The sequence below is a fragment of the Nelumbo lutea genome, chromosome 7 (genome assembly GCF_056320005.1).
Source record: "Nelumbo lutea isolate HS-2025 chromosome 7, American lotus-T2T, whole genome shotgun sequence".
Lineage (NCBI taxonomy): Eukaryota > Viridiplantae > Streptophyta > Magnoliopsida > Proteales > Nelumbonaceae > Nelumbo > Nelumbo lutea.
Genome location: NC_142690.1, coordinates 55,875,226 through 55,898,402, shown reverse-complemented (window position 1 = coordinate 55,898,402; position 23,177 = coordinate 55,875,226). Strand labels below are relative to the sequence as shown.

Here is a 23,177-nt window from a genome sequence, read left to right as displayed (position 1 = left end):
AGCATACGCAATATCTGGTCTAGTCATGCACAGGTACAGAAGCTTCCCAAGAAGTTTCTGAAAAACCCCTTTGTCTTCCAACAAAGTTCCATCTGTAGCTGAAAGTTTGTGACTCATATCAATGGGAGTTGCAGCTGGTCTTGCACCCAGTTTTCCAGTTTCAGACAACAAATCAAGAACATATTTCCTTTGGGAAATAAGAATCCCATCCTTGGATCTGACAACTTCTATGCCAAGGAAGTATCTCAACTCCCCCAGTTCCTTAATCTCAAATTCTGTACGGAGGAAAGATTTAAGAGCCAGAATGCCTGAGGCATCATCACCAGTCACTATAATGTCATCAACATACACAATGAGATACACTGCTAGAGTTCTACTTTTCTTCACAAACAGATTATGATCTGACTGTGTTTGAACATAGCCGAATTTAACAAGTGCAGCTCTAAATCTCTCAAACCAGGCTCTAGGAGATTGTTTAAGACCACAAAGAGATTTCTTCAATTTACATACCTTTTCTTGCATATCTTTCCCATACATCCCTGGAGGAAGACACATGTAGACCTCCTCATGTAAGTCACCATTCAAAAATGCATTCTTTACATCTAACTGATAGAGAGGCCAATCAAAGTGAACTGCCAGAGATAAAAGAACCCTCACAGATGTCATCTTGGCAACAGAGGCAAAAGTCTCCAGGTAGTCAATCCCATATGTCTCTGTGTAGCCTTTTGCAACAAGTCTGGCCTTGTACCTCTCAATAGTTCCATCAGCCTTGTATTTAATGGTAAAAACCCACTTGCACCCAACTGGATCCTTCCCTTCAGGCAAATCCACCACCTCCCAAGTACCATTTGCATGTAGAGCATCCATTTCGGTCTCCATGGCATCTCTCTATTCTGGAATCCCAAGAGCTTCTGAGACAGACCTATGAATGGGGTTAGAAGCAACATAAGAGAGATAGGCAAAGTATGAAGGAGAAAGCAGGTCATAAGAAAGGTGTTTGGAAATGCAATGTGCAGTACACTTCCGCTTCCCTTTCCTAACAGCAATGGGGACATCAAGGTCTGGGAATGATGATCCAAAGGAGCTGAAGCAGTACCTGTTATCTCATCTGTGATTGGGAATGTATGAGCTTCATCTGTTGTAAATGAAACTACTTGCTCATTCCTGGATCTCTGCCTTTGATACACTTTGGGATTATGGATAGGACGAGGGGGTAAGGAAATAGGGGCACTAGGACAAGATGTATGAAGTGATTGATCCGACTTTGACTCATTTGGTGAGGATACATGTTTGTCAAGAGACTCAACTGGGATAGGAAGAGGAAGAGCAAAAACTTGTGACAGACTCTCCCCCTGTGGACAATGCCCATCCTGAGAGGAACCATAAAAACGAGAAAGTTCATTAAAGGTAACATCCATAGAGACATGTTAGGTGCCAGTCTTTGGATCAAAACAACAATAACCCTTTTGTGTGGGGGAGTAACCAAGGAAGATGCATTTGTGGGCTTTCGGTTCAAACTTATGTCTTTGCACACTTGGAATGTGAACATAGTAGGTACAACCAAACACACGAAGAGGAATTGGGAAGAGATCCTTGTCTGGATGAAGAAGACTGAAGGGGGATTTAAACCCTAAAACCCTTGATGGCATACGGTTTATGAGATAGGTAGCAGTAAGTACAACATCACCCCAAGATCTGAAAGGATGAGAGATCCATCCCATGGACGCCCAAAGATTGCGGAATAAGGGGCGAATTTCAAAATTTTTTCTCTCCCTTCAACTGAGAATCACATTCCCGATTTAAAAAATCATATTTTCAAGGATCAATCTTGAACCTTAAACTGAACCAGATCTAAACCAAAAGGAATGGGAGAGAATAATACCTGATACGGAGAAGTAATATCTCCCAACGAAGGTGTTCACGCCCAAGGAAGGATCCAAAGACTGCTCCCACTAAAGATGGCGCAGTGCAGGATGGAGCAGAATCAACAGTGTTCTTCCCCAAGAACTTTGTCATTCGCAAGAAATAGTAGGATGGAACGTGAGCACAACTTCCTTTTCAATCATTTCTCAAAAAACTGATGTCAAGATCCAATCTTGACTTCTCCCACAGCTGGAGATCGAATTGGCAAACAGGGCGGCAAGAGCAGGGAGGCGGCAAGAGAGTATTCGCAGGGTGCAAAATTCTCTCTTCTTGATTTCAGCACTAAAGAGGATCTGATGTGTTTCTTGTTGGTCTCTCTTCAAGGCTGCCGCCCCCTCCTTTTTGTTAACTTAAAAGATCAGCTCCTAATCCCATTAGGAGGTGCTTATCCAAATCATATTTGGACCAGCCTTCTCTTCTAGTGATAAGGATAAACCCTTATCTTATCTGCAGATTAGATTAGTTTTATCCTAATCCCATTAGGAGGTTTCTAGATCTGAATCACATTCAGATTTGGACTCTCTGAGTGGATAGGATTAAGACCCTATCCTATCTGCTAATCCATCTCAGAATTCGCCCCTTTAACTAAATAAATAGCCCAGTTCGAAATGGGCTTTAGGCCCAGTTGGGCTTCCTTGTATGACGTGGGACCCAAGCATTGATCTACACATCAGCCACATGGGTTCGGCCCAGCCTTTGTTACAAGGCCTGGTCGAATACACTGTTAAAGACAGTGAGTGCACCCCCTGAAACCCATCAAATGGGCTCTATGGGCCCAACACTTACCCTAAGTGGTCCCTGGGCCAAGCCACCTTGTAACACCCAGGGACTGTGGGCAGATGCAAGATTAGCCCATCAGGTATTATCCTCAATGGTCTTACACTTAACCTCTCAGCCCTTAATGATCATACACTGCCTGATAAGAGAGGACCTCTCCCTCGGCTGCAAGGAACAGTGTTGCACTCTCCACTTATATGGATCCCGGGAATTAAAACCTTTTGCAAACATTTTAGAAACCATAATGTATATACTTTTATATCTCATATAAAATATACTTTGCAAAACAAATTTCAACGGTTGAAATCGGCTGCCGACAGTCTTGGTTTCCAACGGTGAGAGTGCATCCCCGATCATTACCTTTGTCCGACAAAGGGGCTGATCCTGTCACTATGATCACCCACTCAGATGAATTCTCGGATTGTCCCAACATACCTAGGTTTTGACCCCGCTAAGGATCTCACTGATTGGTACATCAAAGACACCTCGATCCGACACCTAGTGCAGTATCATAATTGAGTCTAGGGGTCGGGTGTAACTTTCCAGTTTTGCCCATCAATCTCCAAGGTCCAGGGCAATACTGGAAATCTGGTCCAGTTCAAAGATTCAATTAATCCCACACTATATGTGCCTGGGGTCTCACCCCGGTAGCTGAGACAAGCCACCTCAACCGACTTGATGGCACCACAGTGTCAGCCTTGTCAGGATAGGTCTCCCTAGACCGACCCACTGGCTGTGAACATTCTAAACTAACACAAGTCTCAATAAGTGTCCAGTTTAAGGGTATTATACAGAAACATACCAAGGGAACATGAATCAAATATGCACTTTTATTCATTTACAATAAACTCATAAAGTACATCAATTTTGATTGAAGCTAAGGGCATACAAAACTGTCTAACAAGATCTTATGGGAACATGTGAGGCAAACAAAAGGCTCCTTGCAACTTCAACAATATGTCTATTTTTTATCTCAGCAACTCCATTTTGTTCAGGGGTTCTAACACAGGAGCTTTGATGAATAACCCCCATGTCAGAGAGATACAAGGATAAACTCTTCTCAAAATACTCTTTTGCATTGTCAGATATGAAAATCTTAATTCTGGTATCAATTTGAGTTAAAACAAGCTCATGAAATTGCCTCACAAGTCTTGGGACTTCATCCCGAGATTTCATCAATAAACAAGATAAAATATCTGTAACCCCCCATAGAGGATAAATGGTATGGCCCCCACACATCAGAGTGCACAATATGAAAAGGAAAAGACGATCTTTTATTGCTCACAGGGTAATTTTTTCTACAATGCTTTGACAACTGACAGGACTCACAATTGAGACTGGACACACAGACTCCCTTAAATAGTTTTGGAAACAAATGGCTTAAATTGAAAAAGGTAAATGACCCAACCGACAGTGACTCAACATAATTTGACTAACAGACTCCGAAAAAGTAGAACCAAAAGCAACATTCTTGGGATGATCAAAGCATTGGTCAGGGGTGTCGAGCAAGTATATTCCATTCGCTTCATGGCCACTCCCAATCACCTTCTGAGACTTCAAGTCCTGAAACACACAGTGAGAAGGGAAAAATGTTACACAACAATTCAATGACTTGGTCAGGCTACTTACAGATAATAAGTTGGTATTTAATTTAGGCACATGAAGAGTGGAAGAGTAAGGAGTCTGTAGCCTTGACAGTTCCCTTGCCGAAAATAGAGGCAAGAGAACCATCAACTAAAGTGATTTTGTCACGGCTAGGAAGTAAATCATATGAAACAAACAAAGTGGAAAGGTTGGTCATGTGATCAGAAGCACCTGAGTCTATGATCCAAGGGGTTTTGTGTTTACCTGAGGTGGATGCATGGTTAGCGGAAGCCCTTATACCTGAGTGAGCAAATGCAATGGTGGATGGACTTCCAGAAGGGATGGATGATGAAGATACACTTTCAAGCTAACTGATCATTTTTCTAAACTTCTCATATTCAGTTTTCATGGCTGCCAACTGTGCACTGGTAGATTCAACCTCTGTATCTGTGCTTGTGGTTGCATGTGCACTTCCTGTTTTTCTACTATCATTCTTCTTCTGGAATCTGATAGGTACAAGATTGGGATGCAATTTCCAACACTTCTCCTTTGTGTGTTTCGGCTTCTTACAATATTCACACACCACCTCCTTCCTTCCTGTGCCACTGTGAGCTTTTGTAACCCCTTTGGGTTTAATTCCCATATTTGCAAAATGATCATTGATATCGACTCCTTGAACCTACACTTGCCTCCTACTTTCTTCACTGCTGACCAAAGTATATGCTTGTGACAATGAAACATCTTCCTTGGACAAGATGTTTTGCTTTGTAATGTCATATTCAAAATTCAGCCCTGTCAAGAACTCAAAGACCCTATTCCTTTCAACCAATTTCCTGTATGTTTCAGCATCCTTAGGGGTATCCCATGTCACAGCCTCTATCAAATCAATCTCTTGCCATATAGATTTTAGGGCTGAGAAGTATGCTGCAAGTGACTTCTCCCCCTGTCTTAGATTCTTCACATCACTTCTCAGTTTGTAAACTCTGGCAACATTCAACTTCTGGGAGTAAGTTTCTGCAACACTATCCCAGATTTCTTTAGCCGAGTTCATCCACAAATAATGTTGACTAATCTGTGGCTGCATTGATTTCACAAGCCACCCAATCACTGTGTAGTTTTCTTGCACCCATCTCTCATAAGATGGATCATCCTCTGGAGGAGCTTTTTTGCTCCCAGAAATAAAACCCCATTTTCCTTTGCTACAAATATGGATTTTCACTGATTGTGACCAAGCCAAGTAGTTGGTCCCATCAAGCTTGACTGTAGTTACAGCCAGCATAGAATCGGTTGGGGTTCCCAAAATCTGTCCATATTCAGCAGCATTCTTGTTTTCAAGGCTTGAGAAATCCATCATGCAAAGTTCGGTGGTAGTTCTTTCTTTACTGTTTCAGCCTTCAAAGGACTCCCAGCAAACCTCCAACGACAAGGTATTTCAGGTTCCAACAGCCGTTGTCCCAAAGAGAAAGAAAAAAGGGACACAGTCCTTAAGAGACCTTTTGTCGAACACTTAGTGTGCGGTACTTAATAGCCTACTGTTAACTAGAAGAAACCACTTCAAAGTGTTCAGTATAGGTCCAAGAAGAGGCTGGGATGAAGATGAGACTAGTATCACTTAGTTTTAAATCAGTTTCAGCAGCTTCCCAGTCCAATAATCAACCGAATAGCACTTCCAAATCAACCCGGAAATTTCTGAGTAGAATCAGTCCAGCAACAGTGGGCCGAATGGAGGTGGGCTTTAAATGCTTTAACAGTCCTCCCAAACAACAAAAAATAACCCAGCAAAGGACTGAGAAAAGAATTACAGTAAGAGAGTCTCTGGTTTGAACTATAAACCAGGCCGAACACTTGTTCTCTAAGATAACTTCGAAATCCTTTTTCTCTGATTTCAAATCAGGCCAAACAACTTGTTCTCTGATTCTTCCTGGTCACCGAACCCTTCTCCAAGTGTATAGAAACTTGGGCACCCTCCAATGACCTCCAAGAACCAGGCGGATGACTGTAAACTTTCAGCCCTAGAACCTCCTCATGTAGTTGGCTGAACTAGAACCACATGAGGGACACGCCAAGTAATGGCCTGCTCTGATACCAAGTTGAAAAACAGTCCTAGAAGTAGGGACTGTGCTACAAAACAAAGAAAAACTAACAAGAGAAGATTAGAGAAGATTAGAGAAGAAGAGAGAGTTGCGGCAAGAAGGGTTAGAGGATGAGGAGTTCGAACTTAACCTCCCTCTAACACTCTAATACTCTTTTATTAAGTTAATTTTTTAGTAATTACAAGAGAGGTCCTTAGTTGGACAAGAAATTACAAAAATGAACATAGAAGAGTATGGGCCCAGAATAAGGCCCATTACAGAGAAGAACATAAAGATAATATACAGTAACTGCTTATGGGCCATTCGGCCCATCTTCTCTACAGAAACAAAAGGTCCTAGAGGTTTGTTCTCCCCAAAGTGGGGGATGGGTGAAACTTAACTTTGATGGAAGTAGTTTTGGCAATTTGGGTCCCTCCGGAATTGGAGGAGTGATTAGAGATGGGAGTGGGAACATTTGTGGCTTGTTATCGGGGCCTATTGGTCAGGGTGATTCAGTAAAAGCTGAATTCACGGTGGATATTGTTGGGGTGCAAAAAACTAAGGAAATGAGAATCACAAGGCTGTTTGTCGAAGGGGACTCAAAAGTAGTCATTGGTTGGTTAAAAAAATGAGAAGGGATATTATGGCAATTTAGAAATGAATTCAAGCTGTCCATGTTGCTGTCAAGATAATGCAAATTCATTTCAGATGGGTTAGGAGGTCCACTAAAGGTTTGGCAGATGGGTTAGCTAAACAAGGAGTAAATAGACATCATTTGTTTTGGGCTCAATGTTAATAGGTGGTGGACTCTTGTTCTAGTGGGTGTTATTTCAAATGACTTCTTGTTGTACTCTCCTCTTTTTATGTTTTAATAAAATTCATTGAGTTTCTGATAAAAAAAAAGGATCAATAACATAGTAAGATCAATAGAGCTGGTGTATTCATGAATAGATTCCATGAATGGTGATAGGATTTTTGGCTTAGAAACTCTTGTTGCAAGAGTATATCAAATTTCATGAACAATAGCAAGAGAGGGATGGATGGAGTGAGGGAGGGAGACTTTGTGGGGCCTTTTGAATACCTGAAGCCCTAGTTACTGTGTATAGGATCTCAGATAGCAAAATTTCCACTAAAAAGCAACAAAAAATATAACTAATCTTTGATCCAACCCTAAAATAGAATGAACTGCAAACAAAAGTAGGCCAACATCATTTTTGTCTTTTACAAATTATTGCTAGGTCACATTTTTCTATTATTGTCATGAGATCTGATGGAGACTTAACAGAAGGGAGGTATGATTCATAAAACATTGTTGGTGTTATAATTCGGGCTGCCTTTGAGTTCCGTTAGTCTGATAACAGCCAAGAAGAAAGAGGAAGAAAGAGGGAAGAAAGAGAGAGAGAGAGGAGGAGAAAAAGAGAGAAGAAAAGTCTGGTTCGAATTAGGGAAAAAGTCACTCTCCCATTTGGCCAGACATGTTTTTATATTATTAATATAATGGAAAAGACACATGTGCCCTTATTTAAGTGAGGGACACTAGTTCTAATATAATATTACAGATCGGCAACCTCAACGTAAGTATAAAGACAGAAATACCCCTACACTAACAGGTGGCTTTACAACTGTTTCGTCGATTTTCCTTTTAGTCTAAGTGGTACTCACCTATCACATAAGACTTGGATGCGCCTGTCCATTTTGTTCCTACTTTAATTTTATGGCTGGCCTCCTCCTTGATCTCTCTCTTGTTATGAATTTTTGAACCAAGATATCAAAAATTCATGTTGAATTCTCTTGGTATCCAATCCTATGTGTACCCTGATATACAATCCTATTATTATTATATTTACATAGCATATATTTTGTTTTTTCGTCTTTATTTTAAAATCACTTGTTTCGAAGGTATTTGCCCATAAACTTAATTTTGTAATTTACCCTTTGTTAGTTCCATCAATTAAAATAATGCCATTAGTAAGCAATAAGCACCATGAGATCTCCTACTGAACATGTTTAATTAATTCTTCTATGATCAATACAAATAAATAAGGACTGAATGCTGAACCTTTGTCAAAACACTTCGTAACTATAAAATCTGATGTCTCTCTTATAGGTGTTACTAACATTGGTTATTGAACCTTAATGCTAGGTCCACATTACCTATTTGGAAATCTTTTCTTTTCCAAAATGCACCAAATTATCTTTTTAGGGACTTTATCACATGCTTTGTCTAGATCAATGAACACTGGATGAAGATCTCTCTTTTTCTCTCTGCATTTTTCTATCAATCTTCTCAAAAGAAAGATAGCTTGCATGGTTGATCTTCTTAGGATAAACCCAAATTGGTTCTCCAACATACGTGTTTGATGTCATAGCCTTTGCTAAATTATTCTCTCTCAGAGTTTCAGTGTGGTAGAGTTTAATCCCATGATAATTATTACAACTTTCTATTATTGCCCCATAGTGCTCTTTCTTCATTCATTAGGCATCTTTTTTTTTTCTTTCATTATCTTATTAAATAGTTAGCCATAATAATCCTACTTCTCCCATACATTTCCATACTTCTATTGGAAACCATAAGATCCTAATGCCTTCCCCTTCTTCATCTTTTTTGGTGCCCCCTTCACCTCAGTAGTTCTAATTTATGAGGGTACATGTTATTTTTAAAATTATTAAAGTTTCTAATCTCTCCATTAGCACCATCCACATGTTCTTTATTTTTTAAATTTTGAAATAGTTTTTCCATTCTTGATTTTCTCATCTTTTATCAAGAATCTTTGATCTTCCTCTTTAGTGCACCTATTATGGTTTAAATCTCTGCCTTTTTTCTCTCAACTTTGCTAGTTTAGAAATTCTATTTTCTCCCTCTTTAGTGCTTAATTTATGATAGAGTTCATATTGCCTTAAATATAACTTCACTTACTTTCTTCTTAACTTTCTTTCTTATACTTCAATATTTTTCCAAGTTTTCTATATTTTTGGTCTTTTGTTAGTCTTTATTACATATTCCTATTACTTAGATTATCTTTTGATCCTCACCTAAATGAAATAATCCATTTATTTATTCATGCATTCTAGTTTATGTCTAATATAAGCTAATTTATAAATATTTTTGACAGAACATTTTTCATTATATATAACCTTGTTGGTGCTAAATGGCTTGCAACTGAGAGTGTTTAGAAAGATATTAACAGCTTTTTTTAGTATTGACAGTTTTGTTTAATTTTTATTGTAGTGATAATTTTTATTTATATATTATTTTTCGTTAAATAAAAATAAAACTTAGTTTTTAGATTGGTGGGTTCTACTACTACTGCTTGTTATGGGTGTATGGGTGTTATGGGTAAACATATGAGTAGACATGCTACTCTCTGGTATAGTAGATTGAGATGTGGAGTAGAACATCATGATTTATTTAGTAGTTAAGAGAAACAAAATGATATGTTTGGGTTTAGAACACCAGGAAAGACTCTTGAGTGTGGACTGTATGATTTTATTAGTCAGTAACTAAATAATTAAGTTTCCTTGAATTTTGGAAACTATCCCATAATTTTTCTCTTCTCATTTTCATTTTAATAGGCTGATTAGATAAGGTGTGTGCCTCACCAACTTGAGGTGAAGGGTGGTGAGGCACAAGCCTCATGATTTTTGAGGCCCAAAACAATACAAGGTAGTTGAAACTCGAGGATAGGCATTTTGGCTCCACCTTGCCTTGATGTATTCCTAAAGCTGGAGTTCTCCGGTGCCTCCAAAGGTAAGGACTTTTTGTTGGGAAGTGGTTCTCCAAAAAATTAAGACCTTAGAAGTGCTTTAAAGAAAAAGGACCAAGTTGGTGCTTGTCTCCACATGTGTGTAGCCTTTGCTTGAGGAATGGTGAGACTTTGTTACTCTTTTATGGGATTGGTTCTCCTCTCTCTTTGATTGCAGGTTGAACTCTCCCTCAAGTGTAGAGGATCTCTTTGACCCTAGCTTCTTCCGACAATCAAAGGGAAGGGTGATGTGGAGAACAAGGGTAGCTATCTTGTGGGAAGTTTGGGAAGAGAGAAACAACAAGATTTTCCAAGGAAAAGAAAAATCAGCTCCTGAACTCATTGACCCTTGTTCTCCACATCACCATCAAGGCTTATACATTGGCTGAAAACTCTAGATTTGTTCAAGGACTTCTCTACAGATGACTTGACTAGAGGATGGAGTATAATAGTAGGATCTTCGGTATTTTGTTCTACCTTACATCAGCTTGGTTCCCTCCTTTACAGCGTACTGTGAAATTAAACTTTGACGGCAGCTCTGTGGGGAACCCTGGACCATCTGGAATTGGGGGTGTGTTTAGAGATGGGGAATGAAGAATCCTAGCTATGTACTCCGGTCCAATAGGTGTGGGGGACTCGCTTAGAGCAGAAGTGCTGGCCCTCCTTCAGGGGCTTAGATTGGCTAAGCAATTGGGTATGCAACAACTAGAAGTGGAGGGATAGGGCTGTCAATGGGTCGGTTCTACCCAATAGAACCGAACCAATTATGTCGGTTCTGGTTCAAAACTCTATCCCATTGGGTCAATTCTGGTTCTTTATTGTGTCCCGACTATTATTGGTTTGGGATCAGTTTTGGCTGTCCCGAACCGATTAAATATTCGATAATAAGACAAGTACCTGCTATTATCTTCATAGCTTTCATGGCATTCTTGAAATTTGTATTATAGTAATATCTATAATTGTAACAGTTTAGTTTTTACAAAAAACTACATATTTTAACAGTTTTTAAATGTTCTTTGTTTACAGGTCATTGAATAAAATGTTCTTTGTTTACAAAAAACTACAGATTTTAACAGTTTTTAAATTTAATTCGTTCTTATTGGGCCAGACCCAATTGTCCTGATAACTGGTGGGATCAGTACTGGCTCTAATTTTATGGAACTGTTAGGTTCTGGTTCAGTTCTGGGCCTATTGATTTAACAATCAGTTCAGAACAGTTCTACCTTGTCCTGAACCAGACCCGGACCATTGACAGCCTTATGGAGGGAGACTCAAAGTTAGTAGTGGGGTTGGTGCAAACAAATAGTTTGGGAATTTGGTCCCTAAGACAAGCTGTAAGAGAATTATGGAACCTTACAAGGGAGCTGGGTGTAGTTGTTAATAGGACTAGGAGGTCAGCAAATGCTTTAGATGACTTGCTAGCAAAGCAAGGGGTAAATAGAGAGTCTTTGTTTTGGGCTGTGTTGTAACTTGATTTTTGTTCAGGGGTCACCTTTTCCTTCTGTAGGTGGCAGTTTGTAATTCTGATTTTCTAATTAATGAAAGTTACCATTTCCTATAAAAAAAATCTCTGATCCAATTAGGAAAAGAATCTATCTCCATTTCTTTTTGTGATTATTAATAGTGAAATTTTATTGAGAGAGATGATATATATACAATACAAAACTACTATCAAGATACTTGGAGAAGTAGAATAGAAAACAAGTCAACCACCATTTGCTGACAGCACTATATAGTCCAAGTTTAGAAAAATTACAAATTTACCTTGGCCCCGGCATTCCGGATTATATTTCTCTCTTGTTGACCCTATTCTTGCTAGACTATTAGCCTTTGTGTGGGATTTCTTTCTTTCACTCTTACATATACTATTGGGCTTGTCTATTTATGCACATTTTTGCTGTTCCTGTTTTTGGCCTCCTACAATTCTTTGTTTCTATTTTATCAGTACAACTGATGATATTTCACGTAGAAAGATTCTTTAGAAAGATTTTTCTTTCTTTTTTTTTTTCATAAAATGATCTCTTTTATGTCTTAACTGAATATGCAGCATACCTTCTGGGTTGCCCAATTCGTGGGGTGATTTTAGATCCAATTGTTGCAATGCAAATGAGCATCCAAGGGCAGGTACAGCTAATTGTCCTTGCACTTTATATTGAAATACCCAGAAACTTTCCTGATGTGAACTCTTAGGCTATTGGAAATATTCATGAAGTTTGAAGTTTGCTGATGTTACATTTGAGTCAATTGCTTCATCATACTTAGACATCATTTGTGAAATTTGTGATGGATATTTCCACATTTTGTACTATTATTTTTTATAGGTACATTTAATATAGAATTATAGTTGAAGTCATGGACATACTTTCATGCTTTTGAGTATAATTTGGTTTGGCAGAACATGTTGATCTATTCATCTAGTTTTGTAATGTTGGATTGAGATAGACGATGCATACATGTTCCTGATATAGGAGCATGTCTGGTCCTAAGAGGCACACGAAAACTGTGGTTAGGGGGTTATAAGATCAAAGGAAACTAAAAGATTTGGGTCTGGAAGTGAGAGGAATTGGGTATAGAAACCCCTAATATTTGATTTTGGAATGGAATGGAGAAATGAGTTATTTAACCATTTAATCAATAAAATTCCTTGTTATGTTCAAGAAAAAAAGGAAAAGAGAAATGAATGAGATCAATTTGAGTCAAGCAATAGGGTTGCTTGTATCAAGTTTGGAGAGGAAGCAAATAGAAATATCCTACATGAACTAAGAAGCCGAAAATTGGGTCTCAATTGTCACCAAATCCTACAGAAAGGACTAAACAGTTGCCTGTTTGGGTAAATGCCTAATTTGACCGACTGCTTGATGGAAACACCAATTAAACATCATCAGTGAGGGCAGAAAAGAGAGTGAAACTTCAATCATAAATCAATTATTTCTATTTTTGGTAACTGGCTGATGAGGAGGTTATTTCAAGCCCCAAGAGGTTTGGTTCTAGGCCATATAGCATTCTTTGTCATTGATCAAGAGGTAACTTAATGGGTATAGGTTAGATCAGATTCTTCTTTTTATTGTATTTTCAGGGAGGGGGTTGGTGTTGGGTTGGTCCCGCTGCTTCCCCTCATTACAATAGCCCTTTGATTGGTATATGTAGAGAACACTGATGTGGGCCCCACAGCTATGGTCCCACTGTGTTCGTAGGGTAGAATGTGTTCTAGTCATCCTAGGGTTAGCTGGTGGTCAATCTGTTATTTCAGTTATTATTTATTTCAGTTATACTGTGTTCTATTTGTTATGTAAATACTAAGGGCAGATCTGTCCTTTCCATGTAATTAGCATAACCTATAAATACTAGATAGAAGTGGCGGCGGCAGAACATTAAGATTTTGTCCCTCCTTTCAACCCTTGTGTTCTACTGCTCTCTCTTTTCTATACTTTTTCTTCTATTTTCGAACCTGAAATCTATTAGGGTTCAAGGCTGATAGTAGTCTTGAACGTCTACTTGGTATCAGAGCTAGGGTTTCTCATGTGAGTCTAGTCCAGCCGACCACATGAGAACCATCTAGGGCTGGAAGCTGAAAAAGTAGAGTTTATTGACTGATTCTTGGAGATCGCCAGAGGGTTTAGCAGCTGTTGAAAACTTGCCACGGTTGCAGAGTGTTGGTGATCAGGAAGAATCAGAGAAGGCTAGGGTTCGGGTAACCTTGGAAGGCAGTGAACAACATTCTCTTCTAAGTTATTTTATTTTCTGAGAGAAGTACTATCAGAGAAGATAGGTTGGACCTATCTAGAAAGGGTGACCGGATCACTCTAGGGTTTTCTTCTTTCTATTCTCTAGGGTTTTGTCTTAACCCTGCGGCAAACCCTAATGCTAGGCGGAGCCTTGTGATCTACCTGTGAAGCTCTTCTTAAGTTTTCTCCTCAGCATTGATCAGTTTTAGGGTTTCATATTAACCCTACTACAAGTCTTATCTGTACGGTACTGCCTGGAATGTGCGGCTGACATTTTTTTTAAGGACTAATTAAAACCCTAATTCTGCTTCAGCATATCAGATTATTCTCCAAGCTATTTTTAGATTTTTTTGGGGTTTCGAACTCTTTTAAGGGGTGAAAACTGTACGGACTGTTGTTGTTGTGTTTGCTAATTGGTTTCAGATCAGACTTATACCTGTTTCATGCACATATACCGTGAATACATATTGGTTCTATACTGATTTTTTATTGTGATTGATAGTCCAAGTGATGTTCTTTGACTATAGTAACCCTAATTTTTGAGACTACTGGTTCTTGACCGAAATGAAGTTTAAAAATTAGGCAGAAGGCAGGTTTTGCGAACAACAGTTATGGTGGTGTTTCTGAGACAGATTTTCAGATTACAACCGTAAGATTTGATGGATCAAGCTATTTGGAATGGGCCCAATCAGCCATGATGGCTATTGGGGAAGGGGTAAATTAGGGTATCTCTTGGGAGATGCGAAAGAACCCTCCAAGGGAGACCCCATGTATACCAAGTGGGTCCAAGAAAACTACTTGGTTATGACATGGCTGTGTAATTCTATACAGCCTCATATCAGCCGAAATGACTTGTGGGCAAAGACAACCAAGGAGATATGGGATGTTATGAAAGAAACGTATTCCCAACCCCTTAATGTTACTAGAGCATATGAATTGAAATGTGAAGTAAATACTCTTAAACAATGAGAGAAACCGGTTTCGGTCTACTTCTCTACCTTGAAGTCCCTGTGGCATGAGATTGATCACTTAGAGACTCTTGAGTGGGAGAGTCCCAAAGATGTACAGACCTATAGAAAGCAAGTCGAGACAAACAGGGTGTTTGAGTTTCTGCCAGGCCTGAATTCAGAGTATGATATTGTGCGGCAACAAATTTTGACCAGAGAGTGTGTGACCCTCTCCCAGGCATACTCCTTGGTGCATAGTGAAGAGACCAGGAGGAAAGTCATGATGCAACCTCAGCCTCTTATACCGGCCCTTGTAGCTGTTAAACCCAAATCAGGGGGTGATTCTGAAAGGGACAAGAAGAAGGAAGATAAAAGGGATATGGTATGTGAGTATTGTAAGAAACCCAAACACACAAAAGAAACATTTTGGAAGCTGCATCCTCATTTAGTCCCGACAAAGTTGAGAAGCAAGAAGGGTAATGCTCATGTGGCCATGAATACTGATTCAACGTCCTCGTCTGGCACAAGAGGCACACCCTTAGAGACCTTAGTTGTAGTTCGGGCTGCTCTAATACAGTTGGAAAAGGAAGTTGGGAACTCAACTCAGCCACCGCAGTCACCATTAGCCCCTGCCACATCTGCTTTCGCACATTCAGGTACTCGATCCTCAGGCTACCATGCCTCATCTCCAGGTACTACTGAACCCTGTTGGGTAATAGATTCAGGTGCATCCGACCATATGACTAGCTTGCCTTCATTGTTTACCACTTATCATTTATCTTCTGGTAGGGATAAAGTATCTATTGTTGATGGCTCTCTTGTCCCCATTTCTGGCAAGGGTGACATCAAGCTATCGGATACTATCTCCTTGTCTTCTGTCTTACATGTTCCTAAGCTTGATACTAACCTTCTTTCAGTCAGTAGTATTACCAAACATATGAACTGCTCAGTAACTTTCTTCCCTGACCGATGTGTTTTTTAGGACCTGGAGATGAAGATAGTGATTGGGACTAGCCGTGAGACGAATGGGATCTATCTGCTCATGGAGAGTTCTTGTTGGGAAGAGTCAGTGGATAAGAAGTCACTTGTTTCTCAGAGTGAGTCCGGTTATGCCAACATAACCAATTGGGTCATTTGTCTTGTCGGTCCTTAAAGAGTCTGTTTCCTACTTTGTTTGAGTCTATTGAGTTGTCCCAGTTGAAATGTGAAAGTTGTGAGTTTGCTATACATTGTAGAAAATCTTATTCATTGAGTAATAAAAGGAGTAATAGTTCTTTTGATATTGTGCATACTGATGTTTGGAGGCCATATCACATCCCTTCTATGGGTGGGTACAAATATTTTTTGTTATTTGTTGATGACCATACCCAGTTTTTTTGGGTTTATCTTATGCGTTCACGAGATGAGGTTCCCGCCCTAACCCAAAACTTTCACCAAACGATCCTAACCCAGTTTGATGCCAAGATCAAAGTTCTTAGATCTGATAATGCAAAGGAATACTTTGCTAAGCCATTGGCATCTTACCTTCTTAATCATGGGGTTATCCACCAGAGCACTTGCCCTCATACACCTTAGCAGAATGGAGTTGCAGAAAGGAAGAATAGGCACATCTTGGAGGTGGCTAGAAGTATTATGTTTACCTTCAATGTCCCTATTCGCTTCTAGGGTGATGTTATCCTCACGGCGATATATCTTATTAATCGGGTTCCTTCCCGGGTTTTTGATATGAAATCTCATTTTTCCCTTTTATACCCAAATGAGGAGTTATTTGTTGTTCCCCTTAAAACATTTGGTTGTAACTGTTTTGTTCAGCTTCTCGAACCCCATCATTCTCAAGTTCGAACCAAAGGCCTCCAAATGCATTTTTCTTGGTTATGCACAAACTCAAAAGGGTTATTGCTGCTATGATCCTGTCTCAGGGAAGAAGTTTGGGGTTGTTCCCTTACCTATTCCATTGGGTGATGAGGGCTACAATAGTGAGGGTGGTTAGAGGGATCAGGAGTTGAGGGTCTATCACAGGCGATGCAGGCAGGTTGATCCCGGTCATCAACAGTCCAGACCAGCTCCAATCTCTTTTGCGGCTCCAAGTCCAGGTATTACAGTCCCAAGGCCCATAGAGACTTCACCTCCTGCAAATGACCTTGACCTTCCCATTGCTGTCCGTAAGGGGAAACAACATTGTACCACATCTACAGCCCACTGTATTTCCCAATTTTTATCCTATGATCGCCTATCTCCCACCTACAGGTCCTATCTTACTTGTGTTGCCAATGTCCCTATTCCAAGAACAGTGCAAGTTGAAATGGATGCCTTGTTTAAAAATAACACCTGGGAGCTAGTTGATCTGCCCAAAGGAAAGAAACCAGTTGGATGCAGATGGGTATTTACTGTGAAGCACAATGTGGATGGATCCATTGAGAGGTATAAAGCTCGACTAGTTGCAAAAGGGTTCACCCAGACTTATGGTATAGATTACTTGGAGACCTTTGCCCTGGTAGCCAAGATGACCACCATTCGAGTTCTATTATCTCTTGTAGCAAGCCACACTTGGCCTTTGTACCAAATGGACGTTAAAAATGCTTTTCTGAATGGAGACATACAGGAAGAGGTTTACATGCGGTTGCCTCCTGGATTCTATGATACAGAGACATGTAAGAAGGTCTGTCGGCTCAATAAGGCATTGTATGGTTTGAAATAGTCACCTAGAGCTTGGTTCGATAGATTCAGACTAGCCCTTGGGAAGTTCAGTTATGTACAGGCCCAGTCAGATCATACCCTATTCATCAAGAGGGTGGAGTCCTCTCTGACACTACTTGCAGTATATGTTGATGATATTGTGGTGACAGGAAATGATAGCCATGAGATTGAGTCCCTCAAACAGCTCCTTCATCAAGAGTTTGAGGTGAAAGATCTTGGTGCACTTCAATATTTTTTGGGTATTGAGGTTGCTAGATCTAAACAGGGGATCTTTGTCTCTCAGAAGAAATATGTTCTAGATCTGTTGGCGGAAACCGGAAAGTTAGGTGTCAAGCCTGCGGATACACCCATTGAACAAAGCCACATGATTAGTGCAAAGAGTGGGGAGCCTCTTGAAGACAAGGTTATGTTCCAACGATTAGTGGGAAAGCTCCTATTATCTCTGCCTCACTCGGCCAGATATCAGTTATGCAGTTAGTGTTGTCAGCCAGTACATGCATTCTCTTAGAACCACACATCTTCTTGCAGTAGAAAGAATATTAGCATACTTGAAGAGATGCCCGTGTAGAGGTATACTGTTCGAGAACAATAACCACATGAAGGTGGAGGTTTATACGGATGCCAATTGGGCTGGGAGTGCTGATGACAGAAGGTCTACCTCTGGATATTGTGCCCTTGTGGGAGGTAACCTTGTCTCTTGGAGGAGTAAAAAATAGTGTTGTCTCCCGATCTAGTGCTGAAGCTGAATACAGGTCAATGGCTAACGGAGTGGCTGAAATTCTATGGCTGAGATCACTACTTGAGGAGTTGGGTATTGAGTATGAGAAGCCCCTGATGCTGTATTGTGATAATCAAGCGGCTATTAATGTAGCACACAATCCAGTGCAGCATGACAGAACCAAACATATTGAAGTTGATCGACATTTTGTACGAGAGAGGGTCTCATCACAAGAAGTGTGTCTCCCGTACATCACATCCAACTTGCAGCTAGCAGATATCCTCACCAAAGCCGTACCAAGGAAGAAGCTAGAGGCGGATCTATCCAAGTTGGGAATGATAAACATTTATTCCCAACTTGAGGGGGAGTGTAGAGAACTATGATGTGGTCCCCACAGCTATGGTCCCACTATGTTCGTAGGGTAGAATGTGTTCTCGTCATCCTAGGGTTAGCTGGTGGTCAATCTGTTATTTCAGTTATTTATTTCTGTTTTATTGTTCTATTTGTTATGTAAATACTAAGGGCAGATCTGTCCTTTCCATGTAATTAGCATAACCTATAAATACTAAATAGAAGTGGCGGCGGCAGAACATTAAGATTCTGTCCCTCCTTTCAACCCTTGTGTTCTACTGCTCTCTCTTCTCTTTCTCCTCTCTTCTCTATACTTTTTCTTCTATTTTCGAACCTGAAATCTTTTAGGGTTCAAGGCTGATAACAGTCTTGAACGTCTACTGTATAAGAATGGTCATTTCTGCCTTTGGGTTTGGAGACTATGTTAAAAATTTCCATATTCTTTCTGCCGAATCATAAAGTTGAAAGAAGATTTTCAAGGATAGTAGGGTATTTTCTATTAAGAAGATTGAAGTGTCTAAGTGCAGAATTATCTTATAGGAGGTGGGGGCAAATCCTTGTAAGAAGGATCTGGTTTCTAATAATTTCTCTGCTACGGATTCAAGTTAATGTATTGACCATAAGCTGGATTGGCCATACTGGAGGTCATTAAATTAGCAATGTATAGGGTCTCAAATGTGGGGACTCCAGAAAAGGAATGAAGAGACTCCAAAAGTGAGAGATGGTGTGGTGGACGATGACAGCAAAACTGCTTAAAGATCCATTATGACATAAGTAGGACCCTGCAAAGTCATTCCTGTCTGGTTGCACCAATGATTGTAAGTCAGTAGGTTGACATGATTCTAATTCTTGGATAATCTATTTCTCATCTAAACAGTTGGATCCTTTAAATCATAATTGGCAAGGCCTCTAGGCAATTCTAGGTGACAGTAAAGTGCCTAGTTGCCCAGTACAAAGAAAAAATATAAAATTCTACATTAGTTCCCTAATTTTACATGCTACTCAGTATGCATATAGATCTAAAAAATAGCAATGCTCTTTACAATAACATTAATTTTCCCTCTTCAAACATAACAAATTATCTTTTCTAAAAGACAATAGCATTTCAAATCAATTAATTTTAATATTTCAAACACAAAACTATGACATAATAAGTATTTTAAAGAGAAATTGCATGGCAAAAAATTATTAGCAACTAAATAAAGCTAAAATTTTATATTAAAAAATTTTAAGGAATGCTGTAAAGGGAAAAAGAACTGAGCGAGGGGGCTTTCTTTTTCTCTTCTTAAAACCCTTAGCCTCAAAAGCTCAAATTCTTCATTTGATAAATGAAAATATAAGGCTATATGGGACCAGTTGTTGAAAGGATTAGGATAAAATTATCTTCTTGGAAGGTAAATTGCCTATTGAAGGGTGGTGAACTAACCCTTTTAAAGAGAAGCTTATCCAATCGTCCAGCCTATTACTTGCCTCTATTTCCTACCCTGGAAAATATGGCAATTAGTCAAAATTATGTACTTCTAAAGGAAAAAGCAGCCCGGGGTTGATTTAGGTGCATCTGGTTAATAAAGCCTTACTCACCAAGTGGCACTAGTGGTCCTGTTCTGAACCCAAAAGTTGGCGGAGGGAGGTAAGCGAAGCCAAATATGGTCTTCAACCAAATGAGATGGATGTTTGTAACTGTTCAAAAATTCTTGTGGTTGTGCTATGTGGTGCCATGTGGAAAGGAATTGAGAAGCACTGAGTCTTGATCAAGAAGGGTTCATGCTTGAAGGTAGTTGATGGATTGAGAATTTGGTTTTGGCTGTACAGGTACTGGTGTTTTAACATTGGTTGTTGCATCCTCATACATATCCTTGCTTAGGTCCACATACTATTTGGAACTTTTTTTGCCCCAAAACCCTCCATGTTATCTCTTAAGCGATTCTATAATCATATGCTTTCTCTTAGATCAATGAACACTATATGAAGATCTCTCTTCTTCTCTCTTAACTTTTCAATCAACCATCTCAAAAGAAAGATGGTTTCCATGGTTTACCTCTCTAGCACAAACCTAAATTGGTTCTTTGATATACTTGTTTAATGTTGCAACCTTTGCTCAATTATTCTCTCCCAAAGTTCCATAGTGTGGCTCATAAGTTTAATCCAATAGTAGTCATTACAATTTTGTATTTCGCCTTTGCTTTTGTATTACTTTTATGTGATGTGTAATTACCCATCTCCATTGTCTCTCTTCCTCCTATTAGGCATAAGAGTTCTATTTTGCTTTTCTCATTAGATAAAGCCATTGCAGCATATGTTACTTTGCTAGTGCATTTGTACAGGCAGGAACTCAGTTTTGGGATGAGAAGTTGGAAAATGAACTTGCGGAAGGCCGACTTAGCACTGCTGCTTTTGACAGGTATGATGTGAAACAAGTAAATTTCCCATCATATTGTGAAGTGATTATTAATTCCTAGGTACAAAAAATGCTCAGGTACTGCATGGTCCTTTTTGCTGGAATTGCATCTGAGGCTCTTGTCTATGGAGAGGCTGAGGGTGGGGAAAATGATGAAAACCTGTTTAGAAGCATCAGTGTTCTTCTGCAACCTCCATTGTCTATTGCAGAGGTCTATATCTGATTCTTTTTACATATTTTATCTATATATTTTATTATTTTTTAATATTGGGACTGAACTTTGTTCTTATCTTGAATTTAAGTAGATGTCAAACCAAGCAAGGTGGTCAGTTCTACAGTCTTACAATCTTCTGAAGTGGCATAAGCATGCACATCGAGCTGCTGTTAAAGCTCTAGAAAGTGGTGGCAGTCTTGGTGTTGTCATTAGGAGTATTGAAGAAGCTATGGCTTCTGTGAGATAAACTGGGAGTGGAACGCATGCATCAAGGTTTTATCACCTAACACATGTAAGGTAGTATCATTATGGGTTCTCTTTTTGGTTAGAATGAGCTTAAATACATGTTAATTTTCACTTTGTTCTTTTTTTATAAAGAAATTTCAATATTTTTTTTCTTTGATATGGACAGGATGGATAGGGGTCAGATTGCATACACTTCATACCTCTTTGCCAATACAGCGGGAGACTGATCTATTTTGGAAACATTCTTCGTGCTTCACTCATGTAAATACATTCTATCTTGTGAGTCCTATAGGAACTGAATCCACAGATGGAAGTCGACAAAATGCTATAGATAAGAAACAAGTAGAACTTACATTTGAGAGTTCCTTGGAACCCAAGCATGGAAGAACCTGCGCACCTTGGGTTGAGATGTTGTGTTGTTGCCAGGGATGGATAGGGTGTTTTGTACGTTGCAATTCTGAGAGGAATTATAATTGACTGTGTTGAAATAAAAATGTACATTATGTGCAATTGTATTCATACTTTATACTAATAGAAGTCTACCACTCCAGTGGTGAAACCTGGGTGCATTTTGATCATTCTCCCATGGGTATGTTATTGGATTTTTGGCCTTTTGCTTGCAACAATTAATGCTCTTCCTCAAGTAAAATCTGTTATTCTAGAGAGAATGATTGAGAGCATTCCTTAACTTAGAATCCATGTTCTTAAGGGTTTGGTAAAAAGTGTAACATTTGGCTGCCAGCTTGATACAACCTTTATCAGGGCTTGAGAATTGGCAGTGTATGACAAACTTAACATTGGCATTGGCATCAAAATTTGAAGTATCGGTATCACAAAGGGTATTAGAAAGACAATTTTAAGAGATGTAGTAGGAAGATTAGAAAAAAAATGTTGAAGTGCTGTCCCTCAGAAAGCCAGATTTTTCTACTCTTCAAATTGTTGTAGTTGTTCTTTGAAACTGTCACGTTTAAGGCACCTGCCCTTTCACTAGTACGTTATTAATAAGTAAATATGTGTAGCCTCAAGTCTGAATTGGGATGGATAAATGTAAGATTTAATTAGTAGTTATGTATGGTAGGAATCTTATTCTAGTAGTGGATCAACAAAGTAATCAAGGGGTTGTAATCGCTTATAACTGTAGATGCTATGTGGGCTTTGAGAGGGTGTGAATTATGAAGAAGGTTCTGCTCCTCCTGTCCTCCATTCTTGAAGTGGATTTTCTCTTCTTTTGTCTTATGTTTCTTTTCTTTTCTCTTTAGTTAACATAATATGCTTAATATTAGTTTCACCCATAAGTTGGAGGGGGACATCGATTATTGCAAAATAAAAAGTACCTTGGGGGATTGTATGCAAACAAAAAAGAAGCTCCTTTTAAAATTGTAGGTACAGTCATTTTTAACAGTGGATGATAAATCACACCTCTTTGTCTCTGTCAAAATTTTGAATATTTGATGAAGTCTTTTAAATCCACCATGAAAAGGTATCCTATCATGATGTAATCAAGAGGGGTGTTGGATGGATCATTGGTGATGGTAAGAGGTAAAATTTTAGACAAATACCTAGGCTGGATGTGCTCCTCTTGCTAAAGAAAGATGTGAAGCAGGATCAAATTAAGAACAATGACATGTTAACCTTATTGACAATGAGAGAAATGTTTGGAAAGAGCAGATGATTCAGTCTTTGGTGGCTATATCAGCCTAGTGGAAAATTAGACTTATTATTCTCCTATTCTGTTCCCACTGAGAACAGAATAGTATGTATACTCACACCCAATGGTAAATT

General features: G+C 39.2%; 1 protein-coding gene across 4 annotated transcripts in view; it reads left to right on the top strand.

Annotated features, from left to right (window-relative positions):
• LOC148846487 (ATP-dependent zinc metalloprotease) overlaps positions 1 to 21,973 on the top strand; it is a 32,615-nt gene extending 10,642 nt beyond the window's left edge. For 2 of the 4 annotated variants that reach the window (XR_016102598.1, XR_016102597.1), the window contains 5 exons: positions 12,147 to 12,223; positions 20,862 to 20,938; positions 21,014 to 21,146; positions 21,241 to 21,446; positions 21,562 to 21,973. Coding sequence is in view for 2 of the 4 variants with exons in the window: in XM_088956223.1 (XP_088812349.1) it covers positions 12,147 to 12,223; positions 20,862 to 20,938; positions 21,014 to 21,146; positions 21,241 to 21,396 (443 nt within the window). In the remaining 2 variants the exon portion in view is untranslated. The remainder of the gene's footprint in view (positions 1 to 12,146; positions 12,224 to 20,861; positions 20,939 to 21,013; positions 21,147 to 21,240; positions 21,447 to 21,561) is intronic. The other 2 variants (XM_088956223.1, XM_088956222.1) reach the window with 1 other exon arrangement.
• The last annotated feature ends 1,204 nt before the right edge of the window (positions 21,974 to 23,177 follow it).